This window comes from Natator depressus, chromosome 2, assembly GCF_965152275.1.
Source record: "Natator depressus isolate rNatDep1 chromosome 2, rNatDep2.hap1, whole genome shotgun sequence".
NCBI classification, from domain to species: domain Eukaryota; kingdom Metazoa; phylum Chordata; order Testudines; family Cheloniidae; genus Natator; species Natator depressus.
This window is the reverse complement of record NC_134235.1, coordinates 83,230,577-83,249,568: the sequence shown is the minus strand read 5'-3', so window position 1 is coordinate 83,249,568 and position 18,992 is coordinate 83,230,577. Positions and strand designations below refer to the sequence as shown.

General features: G+C 38.7%; 1 protein-coding gene and 1 long non-coding RNA gene across 5 annotated transcripts in view; one reads left to right on the top strand and one right to left on the bottom strand.

Moving 5' to 3' along the window:
• The window catches only part of LOC141982469 (uncharacterized), a 64,528-nt gene extending 58,353 nt beyond the window's left edge, over window positions 1–6,175 (bottom strand). Inside the window, exon 1 of the long non-coding RNA XR_012638094.1 lies at window positions 6,161–6,175. This is a non-coding gene — a long non-coding RNA (uncharacterized LOC141982469). The remainder of the gene's footprint in view (window positions 1–6,160) is intronic.
• DLGAP1 (DLG associated protein 1) overlaps window positions 1–18,740 on the top strand; it is a 620,850-nt gene extending 602,110 nt beyond the window's left edge. For all 4 annotated transcript variants that reach the window (XM_074944555.1, XM_074944554.1, XM_074944556.1 and 1 more), the window contains 4 exons: window positions 76–497; window positions 8,510–8,601; window positions 11,731–11,883; window positions 14,969–18,740. In XM_074944555.1, the coding sequence (XP_074800656.1) occupies window positions 76–497; window positions 8,510–8,601; window positions 11,731–11,883; window positions 14,969–15,178 (877 nt within the window). In that variant the 3' untranslated portion in view covers window positions 15,179–18,740. The remainder of the gene's footprint in view (window positions 1–75; window positions 498–8,509; window positions 8,602–11,730; window positions 11,884–14,968) is intronic.
• Window positions 18,741–18,992: the final 252 nt, after the last annotated feature.

Sequence of the window (18,992 nt, the reverse complement as noted above, 5' to 3'; positions counted from 1 at the left end):
CCAGTTTATCATTGGGATTATTTATCTAGGAAAATATCTTTAACACTAAGCATTTTGTTTTTATGTTCTTTGAAGCTTCCGCAGGTTTACGCGATCTAATAGTGTAACAGCAGCTGTGCAAGCAGACCTGGACTTCCATGAGAATTTTGAAATATCAGTGGACCCTCAGGAGGACAGTACATTCACTGGGCAAATATCAAGACAATATTCCCGAGATGCAAGCACCTCCACTGTTAGCATACAGGGGTCAGGAAACCATTATCATGCATGTGCAGTAGATGACGACTTTGATACAGATTTTGATCCTTCAATTTTACCCCCTCCGGATCCCTGGATTGATTCTATAACTGAAGATACTCTGGAGGCTGTTCAAAGGTCAGTTTGTCACAGAGATGGGCACTGGTTTCTGAAGCTTCTTCAGGCAGAAAGAGATCGTATGGAAGGCTGGTGCCAACAGATGGAGAGGGAAGAACAGGAAAGCAACTTACCTGAAGACAGTAAGTAACTGAATACAATAATATCACTGCTAGAAATAGTCATTTCAGACCTGATCCAAAGCCTGTTGAAGTCAGCAGGAGTCTTTCCATTGAATCCTATGAGGTCTGATAAGGCCATTTGCCATTTATCTGCACAATAATCAGATGATAGGCCTGTTAGCAGCAGTGCCCAGTACCTGCAACTCCATTTGAAGTTGGGACAGCTCTGGAAGTCAGGCCATAATAGTTTCCTTGGATACCATGTTCCTAAGAGGTCGTGGATGGAAATTAAGCTGTCTTGTGTACATCTGTATAGATGACAAATATGGGCCTTATTTAGATAAACATCCACAGTGTATGGATTGGCATATGAAATAATTTTTCTGCGCTATTCTATATGTGATGCTGTGAAGAGTCACGGCTAAATGCTCCTCTTTATATGATAAGCTTTAGATTAAATGGGAGTTGCACAGCTAATTTCCTGCCACTGAGCTGGTCCTCTGGATATTGCAGGCTCCCCATATTCTGTGACCCTCACTAGGTATATATAATGTGGCCTCTAATTTTGCACATGCAAATATTACACAACATTGTGAGTTCAAGGCACACAACACAGATTTGGCACACTCATACTACAACCTATTTATTTTTCCCTAGCCTCATTCCCAGAAATGGCTGAACTATTGTTACTGAAACTATTCAACCCAATGTAGAAACCCACCGTGGAGAATTTCAGACCAAATGGTTATAATTTGGCAAGGTAAACAACTGAAAATGGGTTTATAAAAAAAGTGTTACCAAAACCTTAACGATAGGATATAACTACCCATTCCACCAATCCAAAAAACTGGAGCCCATACCACAACTTCCAGCGGCAGATCCAAACTTCCCAAATTTGAGGTGTGTTTGGATTCAGGGTTTCGGTTGGGTTTCATCTTTAATGTATATTATCAGTGTTTATTTGCACAGGAGACATGCCACAATGGAACAATTACCCCCTGTAGGTATGCAGATGATAAAACCCATGAACTGGGCTGTGGGGTTATATCGAAAAGTGTGTGCACACATACGTATGTGGGAAAAATGAATATCAGTCCAATCACAAAATATACTTGCCTGCTTGTTACCATAATGACTGATGATAATGGAAAAACCTAATGATATTTTACTTGCCCATCAAAACAATTACTCATGTAGGGCAAGTGGGGAAATAGAATTTATTAAGGCTAATTTATACACAGCTTTTAATGAGAACTTTGTTGATGTGTTTCATTGTCTTTTTAGTTATAACATCTTAAAACTTTTAGCAATCAGTGGAAAAAATTCTAATTTAGGGCGAGTAAGGTAAGAGTTATGTAGGCTCTACTATTGCCTCCATGTAAAATTACATTTTACATATCCTGCAGATTATTTATCTACCTCTTTATTAACTGTCACTTCCTGGTTTTGGTGGAGGTTACAGGGGGTAAAGGGGTCAACCTTGTTTAACAATCATTAGTGAGTTACTGGCTTCTTTGTGATGTCATCTACGATTCTTGAATGTGACAGCTGCTTCCTGAGGACATTGTGTTTGACATTCCACTGCAGGACAGAGTTTCCTATTCTACCTGAAGCCAAATAAAAGCATATGGTGGGGGCCACAGTAGCCGGCTCACTCGTGCTGAGAACAAAAGCTTGTTGTTGGAAACTCAGAAGCAAATCATGTCTTTTTCATACACACACACAAACACACACACACAAACGCTGCAGAGAAGGAGGGGATTTGTAATTCATAAAATGTAAGTAGAACAAGGAATGCATCTCTTGTTTTCAACCTTCAACTTGGACAGTCTGCAGTGTGTTTTTGGCCTGATAACAAAATAATGAAAATCTGCAGTGAGCGAGGTTTCTTCAATGCCATGGCAGCTGACAGAATGCTTGTTCCCTCAGCACTTGAAGTAAAATGATACAAGCTTCTCTCAGACAATGCAGCCCTTGTGTGAAACAGCTGTCTCTGGGAGACGGCTCGCTGCTATTTGACAGTAGCTTGTATGTTACATAGATACGTTTGGTATTATCTAACTGGGAATGAATCTACCAGATGGGACTGAATGTTTCTAGCTAGGAATGCAGTCTACTGCTGTGTATAAAAACATAGGTTAGGGTTTCAGTCATTCAAGGGAGAAATACCAGTATACATAAATATGTCTTTGCTCCACTTTCTTGTCGTAGACTACTTATTGTATGAAATTTGCTGGTTTTATCTGAAGACATTTCTTCACAAAACTGTAGCATATGTAGTAGGCAGATTAATATCACTTTATCGTTGTATACTCACTCTTTCAGTCAGGACACCAGATACTCCTTCACCATATTTTACTATTTTGTGAATTCAGCAATGATTCTAGAGCTTTCTCTTTATGAAAGGAAAGAGTTGGAAGTAAGCATGCAAACCTAAGCATGTATTAAGGACCTGATTCAAAGCCTACTGAAGTCAATGGGATTCTTTCCATTTATTTTAATTGACTCTGTATCAGGCCTTTAACTGACCCTACCACACAACAAACTCTGACAAACCTTATATAAATGGGCCAGATTCTCCTCTCACACTGGTATTAATCAATAGAAATATGATCTCAAGGCACATTTGCAGCTGGTTGTGGGTACAAACAAAAGCATTCCTACAATCCTTGGGCCAGATACTGAATTCACGTAGAGTTTCAAAAATTAATTTGATTTCATTAATCTTAAGAAACATCTCCATTCATCTTTGTGAAGTAGTGTAGCTTATTGACTCAAACTTTCAGATGACTGTCCAAAGCAAACAGTGGGTCTGATGTGTAATACTGGTGTAATGGAGAGATGAATCAGACCCAACAAATGAAAGACTAAAAGAAAACAAAGCAATTTAACAAAATTTGTGCCCATCATCAATATTGTACCCCTTTGGGCTTGTTTAGACATAAAAGTTGACCTCAAATCTGTAGTAACCCTGTATTCAAATCTAGGGTTTCTGCTAAGCAAAGGCAACAAACTGTGACAAATTAATGTGGGGCTTTCAAAGTTTTAGTAGTTTGTTTTAAACGAAGTATGAAATTGGAAGCTCAGGAACAAAAGGGAGGAAAGTTTGGAGAGAGATAGGAGTGACTCTTCTTTCTGCAAGTGATTATGCATGAGAAAATAAAACTAAACACTGATTTCTCTTTGTCCCTCAGATGTATTCCTGTAGTCCTAATTATGAGCAAATAAAATAATCAGTTATTCTTACAGCTCCCTGGCTCTTCTGTGTCCTCTGCTTTTCTATAACTCTTCTCCCCGACTAGTTCCCTCTACACCAGCCCATTTCCCAAAGCCTCAGAAGAGCCAGGTACCAGATGTTATCCTTGCCAGTGTACAAAGATTTAAAGAAAAGAGAAATATCCATGGGCTACAAAATACTATAACTAGAAAACTTGTCAGTCACACTAAAAAAACAGGTAAATCAAAGGACCGAAGGCCTGATTCTGGAATGCTTATTCATATTGAGTGGCACTTACTCATCCAGATAGTGCCATTAATCTCCAATGAGATCACTCACAATAATAAATGCTACTCAGTATAAGGTTGTAGAATCAGTCCTTAGCTTGTTTCATTCCGCTTCTTTTCTCCTTAATAGCTGACTAAGGACACGAGTGTTAGCATTAACTTCGAATTTCCTGGCTTTTGTCATGCTCTGAGTTATTTAAATGCAAGTCTGTTGACACAAATAGGCTACATATTGGTCCATCCTGGCTGGGAAATGGATTGTACCATCTCTATGGCAGGGTTCTTTCATATGCACAGTGCACAGCTAACATCTGCAACACCAACCTCAGTCTTGGTCCATTTTATTTTCTGCCACTGTTCCCTCCCCTTATTCCTGATGCTCAGCCTTGCAGTCAGCCAGTCTCCTCTGTTATCCAGCTTGTTCCCCCTGACTAACTGTCAGGTGTTAGAGAGAAAGTAATATATTTTATTTGGGCCAACTTCTGTTGGTGCAAGAGGCAAGCTTTCCTCTCTCACCAACAGAAGATGGCCCAGTAAAAGATGTTACCTCACCCACCTTGTTTCTTTAATATCCTGGGACCAACAGGACTACAACAACGCTGTAAACCTCAGGTGTTCATTCTTTATGTGGCATTTTATAACCACAGTCCCAAAGTGGTTTCTTTGTTAGACCCTGAGGTCCATCATAATCAAAGTGCAAAGAGTTTGGCTGGTGTTTAGAGGTCAAATAATATTTTTGAAAAACCCTCATCATATTATGACTTTTCACATCACCTCAATTTTACTTCTTTATCACTTTTTTCTATTTCTTGTTACTCTTTGATACATATGCAGGCAAACTCCTTTCAAGATGTACCAAACTCCACTTTTTGTCTTATTGGGTGGGGGAAGGGGGTTGCATTTTCACTCCTCTACCCCTGCATTTATTTATGTATCATCCAAAATGTGTACTTGGCACCATTAGAAGTGGTGGTCCTTGCTCCAAAGAGTTTATAATCTGTGTGGCTATAAATAATACCTAGGTATTTTCATCAGTAGATCTCAAAGCGCTTTACAAAGGAGGTCAGCATCATTATTCACATTTTACAGAGAGAGAAATTGAGGCACAGAGGGGTGAAGTGACTTGCCCAAGGTCACCCAGCCGCCAATGGCCAAGATGGAAATAAAACTTAGGTCTCCAGAATCCCTACCCAGTGCTCGATGTACTAGACCACTTTGAAAATATACCAGATTAAGAGCATGTCTGGGAAATTGACCAGTTTAGCTATTCCAGATTAAATATTTCACTATAGCTATTGCACAATAACTCTCCCATATGGACACTTTATTCTGGAAGAGAAGTAAATGGTTGCTAGGGTCTGTTATGACTGCATCTTGATGGATTTAATGAACAGGAGGGATTTTTTGTTTGCTTGCTTTGTAAATTTTGTTTGTAGCATTATGAACTAAAGTAGTCAATTTTAATGTTTTTATATATACTACCTTCCTCCTACACTCACCTCCCCATGCTGCTTAAGACTCCATCAGTCGTTTTCTGATATATTGTCACTTCCTCTTATTCACTTAGTATTTGTCCCCAAACTTGTGTTCAAGAATGGAGCCGCTCAGGATTTTAGCCAGATAAGTGCATCAGTGTGTTTTTATTTCTTTTACCACAGTACACCTTAACCCTTCCATTCCTGGCACTAGAGATTTTGACTGAGTCAGAGGAGTAGGCACGCTGCCTTGAAAACTAAAAGCAACAAGTATTGTAAGTTAGTATTTAGCTATTGAGGAAAATTTTTTGCCTTCTGGGGAGATTCCTTTCAGTCTATCACCTGCTTTGTTTGAAGTCTTTTTTTTAAACTTCTGTGACAGGGTTGGTCTTGTTGACTGGTAACATGTTAATGGACTGCTTGTTTTCGAGGGGTAGGAAAATCAATGACACTTGACTAGATACAGCAGGAGCTACAGCAGAAGTGGTTACAGTGGAGAACATCAGCATGCATCTCACAATCAGCTGGGGTGAAGGTTTTAAACAACTAGCCAGTCCTTTCCCCCCAGTTCTATCGAATGATATTTTAGAATATTAAACATATTAAGTAGTCTTTAAAAACAAAAAGAAAGGGGTTCATGTCCATCCCCATCCCCCACCAAAAAGTGAATTTTAAATTCACTTATAAACAGACTTTCAACATTACCTCCATGCAATCAATGTATATTTCGTATAAAGTTCTATCTTAACTTTTTACTGAAAAGTTGAGGGACCATTTTCCCCCTCTCAACTCCCAGGCTGTGTTGTGAAGCATCAGATGGCCAAGCTCCAGATGAGGCAGCTGTTCTGAAATACACACAGTGGGAAGAGTTTTCATAACAATGGGAACCACATGAAAGCTCTCAAAGTAGCTCCTCCCCACCATTGAAAGTTCCTTTCAGTTGAGTGGTTTGCACACTGGGTTGCATAAATGACTAGACACTGCAAGGGGTGCATTTGCAGCACAGTGCGCAGGGAATTAGACACGCAACCTTTACTAACAATAATGACAGTTGTAAGTAGAATTCCCGGTGCAACGTGCTGAAAATATTCCACTTAGTGAATCTTCTAGTTCAGAGCTATTTCCTGGCAGTGCTGAGCTCTGGGAGCAAAGTGAAAGGCTTGGACTGTGCTTGTGTATGCATGGCATTCTTTTCTGTAGGGCTCTGAAGGAAGAATCATAAAAGGCTTCCCTCCCCCTCCCCCCCCGACTATTTTACCCTTCTTCCTTTTACAGTGTATTCTATGTCCAACTTTACTTCCACTCGGCTAAGTTGTTGTGCTACATTAATCAGCCCTAAAAGGGTAAAACGTGGAGCTGTGATTGTATACCTGGCTTCAGTTAAGCCTACTTCAGTTCATAACTTAGTTTTGTCCCTACTTGCTTGATGTCTTCGTGTTTGTGAATACCCAGAAGAGTCTTTCAGTTTTAAATGATTTTGTGGCAGTGCCTCTGGTAGCCACCTATAAAGTCTGGCCTGTGGGTGGGCTGAGTTCTTTACTGTGGATTTTACAACCCCAAAGTGTTGAAGGCATTTTCCCCCTTTGAGCTCTCCTCAACACTGTGTTTGAATTTATAGGGGTTTAGCATGGTCCATAGACATGGCATTGGCTTGGGAGTCAGGAGACTGGGATCTATTCTGGGTTCTGCCACTGACCTGCCGGGTGACCTCGGGCCAGTCACTTCACCTCTCTGTGCCTCAGTTCTCCCTACTTCACACTGTTTGTCTTGTCTATTTAGACTATAAGCTCTTCACGGACTGCCTCTATGTGCTTGTACACTGCCTAGCACAATGGGGCCCTATCTTAGTTGCAGCCTCTGGGCGCTACAATAATTATTTTTAATTATAATGGTTCAGATCAAAGCAGAACAAATGTCTTTCATTAGTAAAGTGGTAAATACCAATTTAAGTCCATCCAGACTGTTGTAAAACCGTATACTATGGGCCAGGGTCTACTCTAACTCATTGCACCACTCTTATGGTGCAAAGAGACCATAAAGCTGATTTAACTGACCAGTGTGCAGGAATTGCCAAGAGGTGCAAAGCTGCCATAGTGACCCTTTGCTGCCTTCCTCCGGGCCACCAGTGTAGTGGACGCAGCTGGGGGAAACATGACATGGAGCACCGTTATGCTCTGGTGAGTGTTGGCTACTGAAATGGCCAGTTAGGACCATAGGTGGCTGGGGACAATTGAGAGCAGCCCTGAAGCTGCTCAAAGTTGCAGTGGTGACTGAAAAAGCCTCTGGATGGCCCTAGGATCAGGGTGGAGGTTGTAAGTGTGACATAGAGCCACTGTTTCCTCCTCCTGGGACCAGCACCAGCCAGCAGTCAACCAGACCCAAGAACTGGGCCCTCTGTTTCTGAGGGAAAGAGCAGAGGTTTTGGTAAAAGCTGTGTTTCCCCAATATGGCACATGATTAGTTCCACATTTGTAACACTTTCTGAAAGCTCTTTACTGTTCTGCATGTGAGGTCAGGTCTACGTTAGAAACTTTGGCAGATATAACAGTGTCAGAAAGGGGGTGATTTTTCACAACATTTCTATATCAGCAAAAGCTACCATGTAGATGTGGTTATACCAGCATAGAAGTGTGCTTATTAATTCAAACAAAAAACTCACCAGATAACACAAACCAAAGCTATTCCCCTGACCAACACAGGCTTCACTCTACACCTCTCTGCTCCAGGGACCATCACAAGAGCCAACCTCTGTCCTGCAGCTCCCCACAACTGAGTGCTCTCAGCCCTTTATAAGTATCACCTGGCTCCTTCCCAACTGGGTCTGATAATCAAACAGGTTTGGCTGATCACCAGCCCACCCCCCGTCCTTTAAAAGGGCAGATCATCCTGTTTCACCAATGTTTTCATTTGGGGATCCTGTATAAGCTATACCAGCAAAAGAGGTAAAATGAAAGATGTTTACTCCATAACTTCCTCATTGGTGTATCTGGTTCAATCACTACAGAAAGGCACCAGTGTCTACCTGGTGCTGACTTATGTTTGCTTTCCTGTCAGTTCTAGGGAAAATTCGAACTGCAGTGGGCAGTGCCCAGCTTCTCATGGCCCAGAAATTTTACCAGTTCAGAGAACTGTGTGAAGAAAACCTGGTATGTAATGTTTATTATAGATATGATTGTGCTTCTATTATTGCTAAGGAATTTATTCTGTGAGTCACTATGCCTTAAATTGTCTAAAGCTTTTTCTAGATTAGAATATCTCCAATTTATTCCAATAAAGGGCTTGATTCATCCAACCAATGTAAATCCATTGAATTTAATGGAGTTATACCAGTGTAAAAACAGTGGGAGATCGCTGTGAGGCCCATAATAATTTAAAAAGAGAGAAACTGAAAAGGCTTAGGATGAAATTCAATAGGAGCTTTGCCAATAACTTCTACAGAGGCAGGATTTCACACTTGGAATTTGGATTCTTTTCAGATAAGCACCCAAAGGTTTGGAAGCTTTTCAAAACTGAGTGAACCTCTTGAGTTTTCAAAATTGGATTGGAAATCTTGTGGGATGACACTTTCTCATGGGATTTCCAGTGCTGCTTGCTTTCAGTTGGACAGATGTACCGTAAATCAGTATCTATTGTGGAATTTTGGCCCATCTGCCTCCAAACCAAGGAAGTGTACCATTTTGCAAAAATGAAAAATAATGAATAATTTAAGCTAATCAAACTCTTCCAAATCTCCAAAAAAGGCAAAAGAAAGTTCTTAATTTCTCAGAATCAGTTTGCTTATCCCTAATAATGCACAATACATTGTATACCACATACCTAAAATGATGATAATACTTTGCATTTATCAAAGATTTCAAACCATGTTTTAAACTAATTCATAGATTTTAAGGCCAGAAGGGACCACGGTTGTCATCCAGTGTGACCTTCCAGTACAACACAGGCCATAGAACTTCCCTAAATTAATTCCTGTTTCAGCTATAGCATATGTTTTAGAAAAATGGCCAATCTTGATTTAAAAATTTCTAGTGAAGGAGAATCCACCACGACCCTTAATAAGTGGTTCCAATAGCTAATTACCCTCACTATTAAACATTTTCATCTTATTTTTAGTCTGAATTTATTTAGTTTCAACTTCAACTTGTTATACCTTTGTCTGCTAAACAGAAGAGCCCTCGGTTATCAAATGTTTAATGATTCACCATTGCCGAGTAGATAAGCACAATTACCCCCAATTTACTCATGAGGAATCTGAAGCACAGAAAGGTCAGGGCAGAGCAGAGAATGGACCGCAGAACTCATTGCTTTCCTTCCTCTGCACTAACCATCCTGTTATTAAGCTCTCTTCTTAAAACATCCAATCAGGCTGAGATAAGACTGCCATGGCTCCAAATTACAGATAAACTGATTTTGTTTTGAATTGTTACAAAAACACTTTTTGAACTATGCCAAGTTGACATTATGGGATAGTGTATATTTTAATGTGATATTTTCTTTCAGCACCTGACCCAGTTCTCATCCAAGTCATTATGAGTCTCTCAAAGAGAGCTGGATCAGGGCCTTAAAGAGAAAAATATAACTGTAAAAACTCCATACTGAACTCTACTTTGGAATCAGAGGCTCAATCCTGTGGCAAAGTACTGAGGGCCTTCAGCTCTCACTGAAGGCAAAGCACCTCAGAGGATCAGGGCCTAAATTAGAAATCTGCCTAAATTGCAAGACACAGTGGAAATCAGTTCTGTATGAGTTAGTCCTTCTCTTTTTACCATGAAGAATGAAAAAGTATTTTGTTCCCATATCTGTGTATGTAAAAGTTACTATTTCAGTTTGCCTACCTAATAATGTCAATGGTCAAGAACTAAGAATCCTGTTATAACCTGTATCCTTTCTATGCAGAAAAGTGACTTCTTCTTTTTCCACAGTCACTGCTTTGGTGGGATAGGCATCACGCTTCTCTCATAGTGGGACAGGCATCCCACTATGAAAAAAATACAGTGGTAGAAATTTCTTAAGGGAAACAGGTTTCAGAGTAACAGCCGTGTTAGTCTGTATTCGTAAAAAGAAAAAAGAAAAGGAGTACTTGTGGCACCTTAGAGACTAACCAGTTTATTTGAGCATGAGCTTTCGTGAGCTACAGCTCACTTCATCGGATGCATGCATCCGATGAAGTGAGCTGTAGCTCACGAAAGCTCATGCTCAAATAAACTGGTTAGTCTCTAAGGTGCCACAAGTACTCCTTTTCTTTTTTCTTTTTAAGGGAAACAGTTTCACAACCAGCACCTGCTTTTGCTGGAGAAAGATATGTTAACACAATGTGAGATAAAGCCATAATCTCAACTGAGCCAGCTATCATATAGAATTGTTGGGTGTCAGGACAGGTCTGATTTGAAGAGGCGCTGAGCACCCATAAAGCCCATTACCTCAAGTGAAGTTGTGGATGTTCAGCACTTCTGAAAAATCAAGCTGTAAACCCATGTATCCAACAGTCTATTTGATATAAATCATTTAAAGAGATCCTTTAGACAGACTTCACCACAGCAGTGTGTATCATTTGACTGGAAGGTCAAAATCTTACGAGCCAGTGGCACAAGTAAAGTTTTAACGGTCAGATTCTGGTTCAACATATAACTCTCCCCAAAAGAGTGCCCTGCAAAAGTAGGGTTAATGTGCATCCATATTCTCTTTCCCCATATATTTCCCTCTGCCCAGATTATTTTTGCCAGGAATATAAATAATCTGTCCAGGGTACATTTATTTAAAATGTAGTATTTTCATAGTCCTTAATATAATTGAAGCACTGTACAAATGTGAATTCATGCCCTGTTGAATCAGTAGATGCACATGCAGAAATGTGGGATGAAATCCTGACAGCAGTGAAGTCAACAGGAGTCTTGCCATTGACTTCAGTGCAGCCAGGATTTTACCCAGGGTAGACCCCTTGGCTGTGCCAAAGAGTGCCACCCTGCTGCTCCTGTTACAGAAGGACGGAGAAGCAACCTTTCCCTATGTTTTGATGGGTAGCCAGAATTGAGGCCACTGACTTCAGGGGAAACCACAGGTTTTCTGGAGCACACCTGTCAGAATTTAGCTCTAAATCTTTATAAGTAAAAATACTAGTAAAAAGTGTTCTTTCTCATTTCTATTAACTTCTTCTAAGTATCTCATTGATCAATTTGAATCGAAGTAAACTGCTTTACTGTGAAGTGCATAGCCGTTTGCACAAATGCTTTATATTAAAAGATACTAAAGCCAAAATATTTTTTTCTTCTGTTGTACAGAATCCTAATGCACATCCAAGGCCGACCTCCCAGGATTTAGCAGGGTTTTGGGATATGCTCCAGTTGTCCATAGAAAATATTAGTATGAAATTTGATGAACTTCATCAGTTAAAGGCCAATAATTGGAAACAGATGGATCCTCATGACAAGAAGGTAGAACAATGTAGATTTTGTATGCTTCATTTAAAACCCTGCACAAATACTGGACAAATTAAATAGTCCTCTGCGTACAGATGTTAAAAATGTGCAATGAAGCTCATATCAGATTCATTTCACTGTAACAACAATGTTTACATAACAATCATCTGGGATATTATCTGTAATATGTTTCAGGCATATTTTAAAACCAAATCTGTCTTTGTGAATTGGATAATGGGAATGTAGTACTTTGTTAAACTTTACATTTAATCATACTAGTTTATCAGTCGTTGGAAGGAACTGCCATATATATTGATTCTTAAATTTAAATAAATCACATTTATGGTGCATATTATTGCATATAGCAAGAATTCAGTTTACTTGCACACTATAGGCTTTGTTACTGAGAAAACTAGAAATCATCACTGACTTTGGTAACCAGATCATAAGTACAGTGATAAACCAACTGCCGTCATACAGAGCTAAAACCAAACTTCCTACAAGTTGCATGGTAATCTTTCCATGCCATTTTTTTTTGTTTGCTTTCTTTTGTTTTTTAAATGGAAATTCTTGTAATTGGGTTCATTTTGCTGGTAATGTTATTTTTGCGAGAGAGCCCAAAAATCATTTGTAGCACTGGTAATTATTTTTAACAGAGTTTTCCGTTGTTGCCATAAAGAGACTACCAGGTTTCCAAGTGTGAACCACGTTCCTTTTTTCATTCTGGTTTGGCACATATCCTTATTTTTAATCCTCACCATCAGGACAGCTGATCAGCTGGTCAAACAGCACCTTGGGTGAGCCACAATACAGTTCTCCAAAACTATTGTTATCATAATTGTTTATTTTATAGAACCCATAAGTGAGTTAGAAACTTCACAGAAAACACTTAAAGCCAGATCTGTGTCCAGAGGAATGTACAATCTAATGCTATGCTCCTGCTGCCATCTAACGCTACAGCTGGGTTTCCATTAGCCTCATTAGACTCAGAAATGGGCATTGGCTGATGACATATCCCTACCTATGTGTCATAAACATACACCAAAAAGGCAAGGGAGCAAGGAGTGCACCATTTGCAGACCAAGTATTATACCCTTTTTCAAGTAATATGTACGCCTGGGTAACCCAAACTGATGTCTGGATTAACTGCCCTAAAAATAGCTCTGATCCATCTTGTTGCGGACAAGCAAAGTGGCATTTTCTTTTGGACAAATAATAACACAGATTTCCACAAATCTTCCAGCAGATTTCCACAGAACACAAGTTTCCACAGAACTTCCAAATACAGTTCTGTTAGAATCCTGTTCCCACCAAACAAGACTAAAAAATCATGCCCTTTGTTTCTGAATTAGGAGAGCCAAATTCCAGGTTAATCCCAAACCATCAGAGGAATACCATTAGTGTTTTATTTGGGGGTGGCCCTTGTTTGTTTTCTGAGGCTACAATACAGAAGTCAGGTAATTACTTTTTAATATGTCTTTCTTGAGAAGGAGCTGTAAAACTGCAAACACACATGCGCGCACATGCTAATGTACGATTTTTCATTAGCTTCTAATGCAAAAGAATGTGTCCAGTCTTCAGCATGAAGAAAAGAGAGTTTTACTAAAAATGTCCCTTTCATTTTCCTTGAAAACATTTCAAGGAAGACTATAAGGAAGACTATAAAGGGTTAAAAGAAGTTAAGCAGTAATGAAGAAAGGATCGTATGTATTTACAATCTGCAGTAGGAAGGTAGAGGTTATGCACTTTAAAGAATTACACTGACTCTGTTCCTGTTTCATTTGACTGTGATTTTAAATTAAACTGTTCATCTCCTATTTTAAAAGGAAAAAAAGATTGAAAACTTTCTGTGGAATTGATATTTGCATTTGCCTCTGTCTCCTGCTCCCCTGCCCCCGCCCCCCCTTGGGCCCGTGTTAAACAGCATAGATTAATCTTTAGATGTAGAGGAAAAAGCAAAGTGTGAACAATAAGTGCAACTAGGCAGCTTTATATTTCAAGTAATAAAGGCTGTTGTGATCAACATGAGAGCAAACTAAAGGCTAGAATGGAATCTTTGTAGTAATAAAATCCCTACTCTCAGAAACCATGTTCACATTTGGAAGGGGATGTAATTTAAAAGACCATCTAAATTGACATGACAAAAACTTTATAGCTGCCTGAAATTCAGAACTGAATACACACTTTTTCTAAAGCCATCCTTATAGATATAAAAATATATAAATTACGTCTTTGTTAACCATGTATCTTTGGCTGCTCAAGTGACGATTAGTGTATGTTCTCTCAGTGATTTTTTTTTTAAAATTCCTACCCATTTTTCAGTGTGTAGGTTATTGTAATTCCTCACGCTCATTCAGCATAGTGCTAAATTTAAAGAATTTTTATAGTGAGACATGAAAAGTGTGGATTATTTGAGCTATTACCAAGATCAGCCACCACTAAGCACACGTTTTTTATTCTAACTGTATAGCCAACTCCAAGCTGCTAGTTTACATTACATTTACTGTGTGATATATATCCATTGAATCTCAGTGTTGTAAGCCCATCTAGTGCTATGTATGTACTGTGTGTAAGGGACAAGGTCATTTGTGCTTTTCACTTCTGTAACACAGATTGCTGCTATAGTAAATTAATTTTATTGACAAACCCAAAGAGTTTGATAGGAGTTGGGTTTTTTTAATTCCGTAGTAGAATTTAAACATTAGGTTTATGAAACTGTATTAGCTTAAATAGTGCTACAAAGTTCTGTTTAAGATGCTCTCCTTTCTAATCCCTGGCACCAGGACGAGGAGTCTGGATTCCCCAATGGGAACCGCATTAATTGGTTAGCTGTGGGAGCTTCGGCCCTTTCAGCGCCAGGCGTTTAATACACACCGTACCTGTGGAGAACTAGCACTGCTATCAATACTATCCTTTGCTTTAAGCTTACATTATTTTTATGAACCCTTGAATACAAAAGCCAGTTCAATGAAGAAAAAAATGCAGATAAGAACTAACAAACCTTAGGTAAAATGTGTGTTCTAACTACTGACCTATCCTAGTTTTTTCCAAGCTTTCCCTGAGAAGCTGTATAATGTCATTAACCTTCTGCTTTGATCAGGAGAGAAGGGTCCCTCCTCCAGTGCCAAAGAAGCCAGCGAAAGGTCAGGTGCCACTCTTACGGGAACGTTCTCTGGAAAGCTCACAGCGTCAAGAGGCCCGGAAACGGCTGATGGCTGCCAAACGAGCCACATCTGTCCGCCAGAATTCAGCCACTGAGAGCGCTGAAAGCATTGAGATTTACATCCCCGAAGCCCAGACGAGGCTATGAAGGGATCCCAGCAGGAGGACTCTCACTGGCAAGACAAGTCTCTTGTATTATCTGCTCCTCTAGGTCCCTATTCAGAGCCACCATTAAGTATTTGTATTCCCCTCTTTCTTTCTTTCTTTCTTTCTCTCTCTCCCTCCCTCCATAATCCCAATGATCCCAATGAAATCCACTTTTGTGGTGTAGTTGTCGATCATCCAAGAGGTGTCCTCTAATAACCATTGCTTTCTAAAGGTTTGCCCATGTCATTATAATGCTTTGTCACATGTATTAATGCTCCCACCTTGCCTCATGTAAGAGAGTACAATCCTTCTTTCTGTTTAAGAACTAAATACAGAACTCACGTACACACAGACACACACGCACCTGTATAGTAAACGCACCATTTAACTCATTCATGATCTTTAGTTTATCTAAAGTTAGTCTGTTACCTGGTGTACAGCAATATAAAACTATAGAGTATTTTGGAAATTCAGTAATGCAGGGTGATCCTTTGGGACTCTGCCGTCTTCCTCATTAAAGATTAAAGGAGCTATGGCTCAGATTTCCCTTCTTTTTATTACTATTATTTTTTAAGCAGATGGCGCACTTTATTCTAAACCTCAGAATCATATCTCACCTGAATTTAAGACGTCACAAAGGGCGAGGTAAGGGGAGAGATAGCTGTGTTGTGGTGAAAAGGAGGGAGAAGTAAATTGTGCAGGTGAGATGGTGAGGGACAGAAAAGATCCTGTGAAAAGATACCTGCACACTCTCACAGCTGCACAAACTGCCTCATTTGTATTTCATCAATCACTACTTAAACATTTTGATCAGCAGAAGATTGTAAATTCAATCTTCCAGGGAAATCATCTATTTTGAAAGGCAATAAAAAGGCAAAAGGAAAGGAGATAAGAAGAAATGATGGTTGAAGATAATATAAAAAGGGACTTTTTTGTCAAAGTATTAAGAATTTTTAAAACTGTACTGTATTGTCATTTCTTATCGTATTGTATTGTATGAATTATATTGGATTTAAAAAAGAAGAAAAAAAAAAGAAAAAACAGCTTGGTTTTGTTGATGTCTTAATCTTGGTGAAATGATCAGATTTCACACCCATCCACCCCTTGTTACTGAAATACTGTAAATGGAATCCATGATGTTTTTCAAAGCAAGACTTTGTTTTGTTTTATACACAGCTGGTTGTAAGCTTCAGGTCAGACTGCTTCCATCAGATGGTTCATAGCTGGGAGTAAGTTTCTCCTTTAGTCTCTTTTTTTAATAATATAAAATACCCCATTTTTCAAAAGTGAGGATTTTTCAGACACAGTGGGACCATAATGAGCCTATATTTGTTCACTAACTAGCTTTTGAAATCATGAACAATATGCATTCCCTAGTCTTCAGCAATTTACTTGATACTTAAGGTAAAATCTTGTCCTTGCTGCTTGGAGTTGCACTGATGGAGGAAGGTGTTGGGTGTGCATTAGTGACACTAGCCATTGTGCCAACACAGGATAGGAGGTCTTGGGTATGTCACTGAAAATGAGCAGCCTGCACATGCTGCAGAAGGCAACATTGGTGCTAGTTGGCCGGGCCCACCTGGCTATGCCCCCTTGTCAGCAGACCATGCCCTTTTGTGTCTTCTGGCATAGTAGCCATTCCCCATTGTTAGTGTTCTCTTGAGCTCTAGGTTAGAATCCTGCCCTGCTCAGGGTGGTTCTTATCGTCTCTTCTCCCACTTGGACATCCATATAGCAGGGTGTGACCCTTACAAGAAAGGAAGATCTTTTCTCTCTAACCTGGAAATAGTATAGTGACAGAGTCCACTGAGTGGTGGCTAATGTGTACTTTGCATCCAACCAAAGTTGGCTGTAAATGCCCTCCTTATTTAAACAGTGTGAACATTCCACCTGTGAAAATTCCAGTGCATGGTAGCCTTAACTGTGTAGCTCCCATCTAAAACATTTGAAATTCCCACCAGAAAGTTAAGCGCTTTCTAAAAATATACATCTAAGATCATGCCAGACAGCTTCTTTTAATGTAACATAGCCAGGTGCTAATTTAATTTCATTCAAGAAGTTAGGAGAGGTAATAGGTTTTGGCACCAAATAGTTTCATGAAAACATTGTAAAGCCACTAGAGAATTTGCTACCTCTCAAAGCCATTGGTATCTGAGCTATGTATTTATAAACAGGGCACAAATATTTACTGCTGTGGTTTACAAGATAAGGGCTAATAATTTAATATTTAAAAGACTTTTAACTACAGTGATCAGAAATCCAGTGTAACCCCACTGCGTGCTTCACGTTAAGGGAGCTTTGAAAGGTTGGCCCTATAAGCATTTGAATACCAGTGTATTTGCTAGTTTTGAAAAGAACCCACTTCATTTAACTTTTAGCAGCAATGAAAAATCACAGTGTTTGCAGTATATATAGTGCCAACTGCCACTTTTGGTCATATAGTCATGTTAAGTATTAAAAATTATTTGGAACTCATTTGTACTAAGATGTACAAAGCAGCATTCAGGTGAAGATGCACGTTCATAAGTACGTTTCAGCTGATTTGAAGTTTTCTGAAAGAAGAGTTAAGACTTAGATTGAGAAGTGGCTACAGACATTTATACAAAGGTTATGCCATAGTGAATTCCGAAAAATGGAAAATGGAAGACTTTTTAGTCTTGTAGATTATGAATTGTATTTGTACATTATATGATATTTTTGGAATGTATTTTAAATTGATTCTTAGTTGAATGCCTGCTGGTTCCTAACACCTGTGGACAGGCCATTATAACTTTTGCCTAGCTTTACAGCAAAATTTGAAGTGTACACCCAATTTAGAAATTGGTAAATACAGGACAGAAACTACTTCTGCCCCCTACAATGCCACTAGTTAGCCACTTGACTTATTACATATCACCACAGACATCTGTTACATCATTTATTTTAGTGTAAGTTGTAATTATTTATTTTTTATTCTTATCTGTTCAAATATAAACTAAAAATTACTATATTCCGTTTAACTTGGTATAAAATTGTTGCTTTTTTTCCCTTGGGGGAAAATTTAAAAGACAAAAAGGTTGTTTTTGTCTCCTGCATTGAAAGTTTTAAAAGAAGTATTTATTATATTTTTCGCAGATGTTTCCATAAAATTCTCATAATCTTTTTGTAAAGAATGATGAAGAAATGGAGTAAAGATTTTTAATATTTGAAAAGGTAAATAGAAATAACTTATTTGTAATATATTTCAGTTTATTTATTGGTGTTCCCTTAATGTTCTGATGTGCACTATCACTTTAATTTAAATTTTATCTTTGTGAATTTATTGTTTCTTTTTTTAAAAAATGTTTAAATGCATATTTTAAATAATAACTGGAATGTAAATCACTGGCTTACCTGCATTCCCAAATGTGATTTTTAAAAGTGTTTTTGGTTTGGAAAAAAAGGAACAAAATTGAAAGCCGTTAGAAGGAGGGGTAGAGAGCATTTTTATGGCTTTATGAATTGGGTTTTCATAGGATTATCTATCTAGTTTGTGTGTGGAGAGAAAAATGTAAATAGACAAACGTTTCCCATAATGTAAAAAAAGAGCAAATTAATAAAATAATTAATGCACTGTTTGTAAGAGCTGTGGGTTTTCAATGCAAATTCACAATTCCATAACAGTAAAAATGATTCATTTGATGTGGTCAAGTATAAAAGCATAACCACCAGAAAGCTACCGTTAAGTATTCAGAGGTTTAGATTCTGATCTTCCGAAAACTTTGCATGAGTAACTCAACTCACATGAAGAGTCCCATTGAACTCACTGGAAATATTCATATGAATAAAGTTACTCA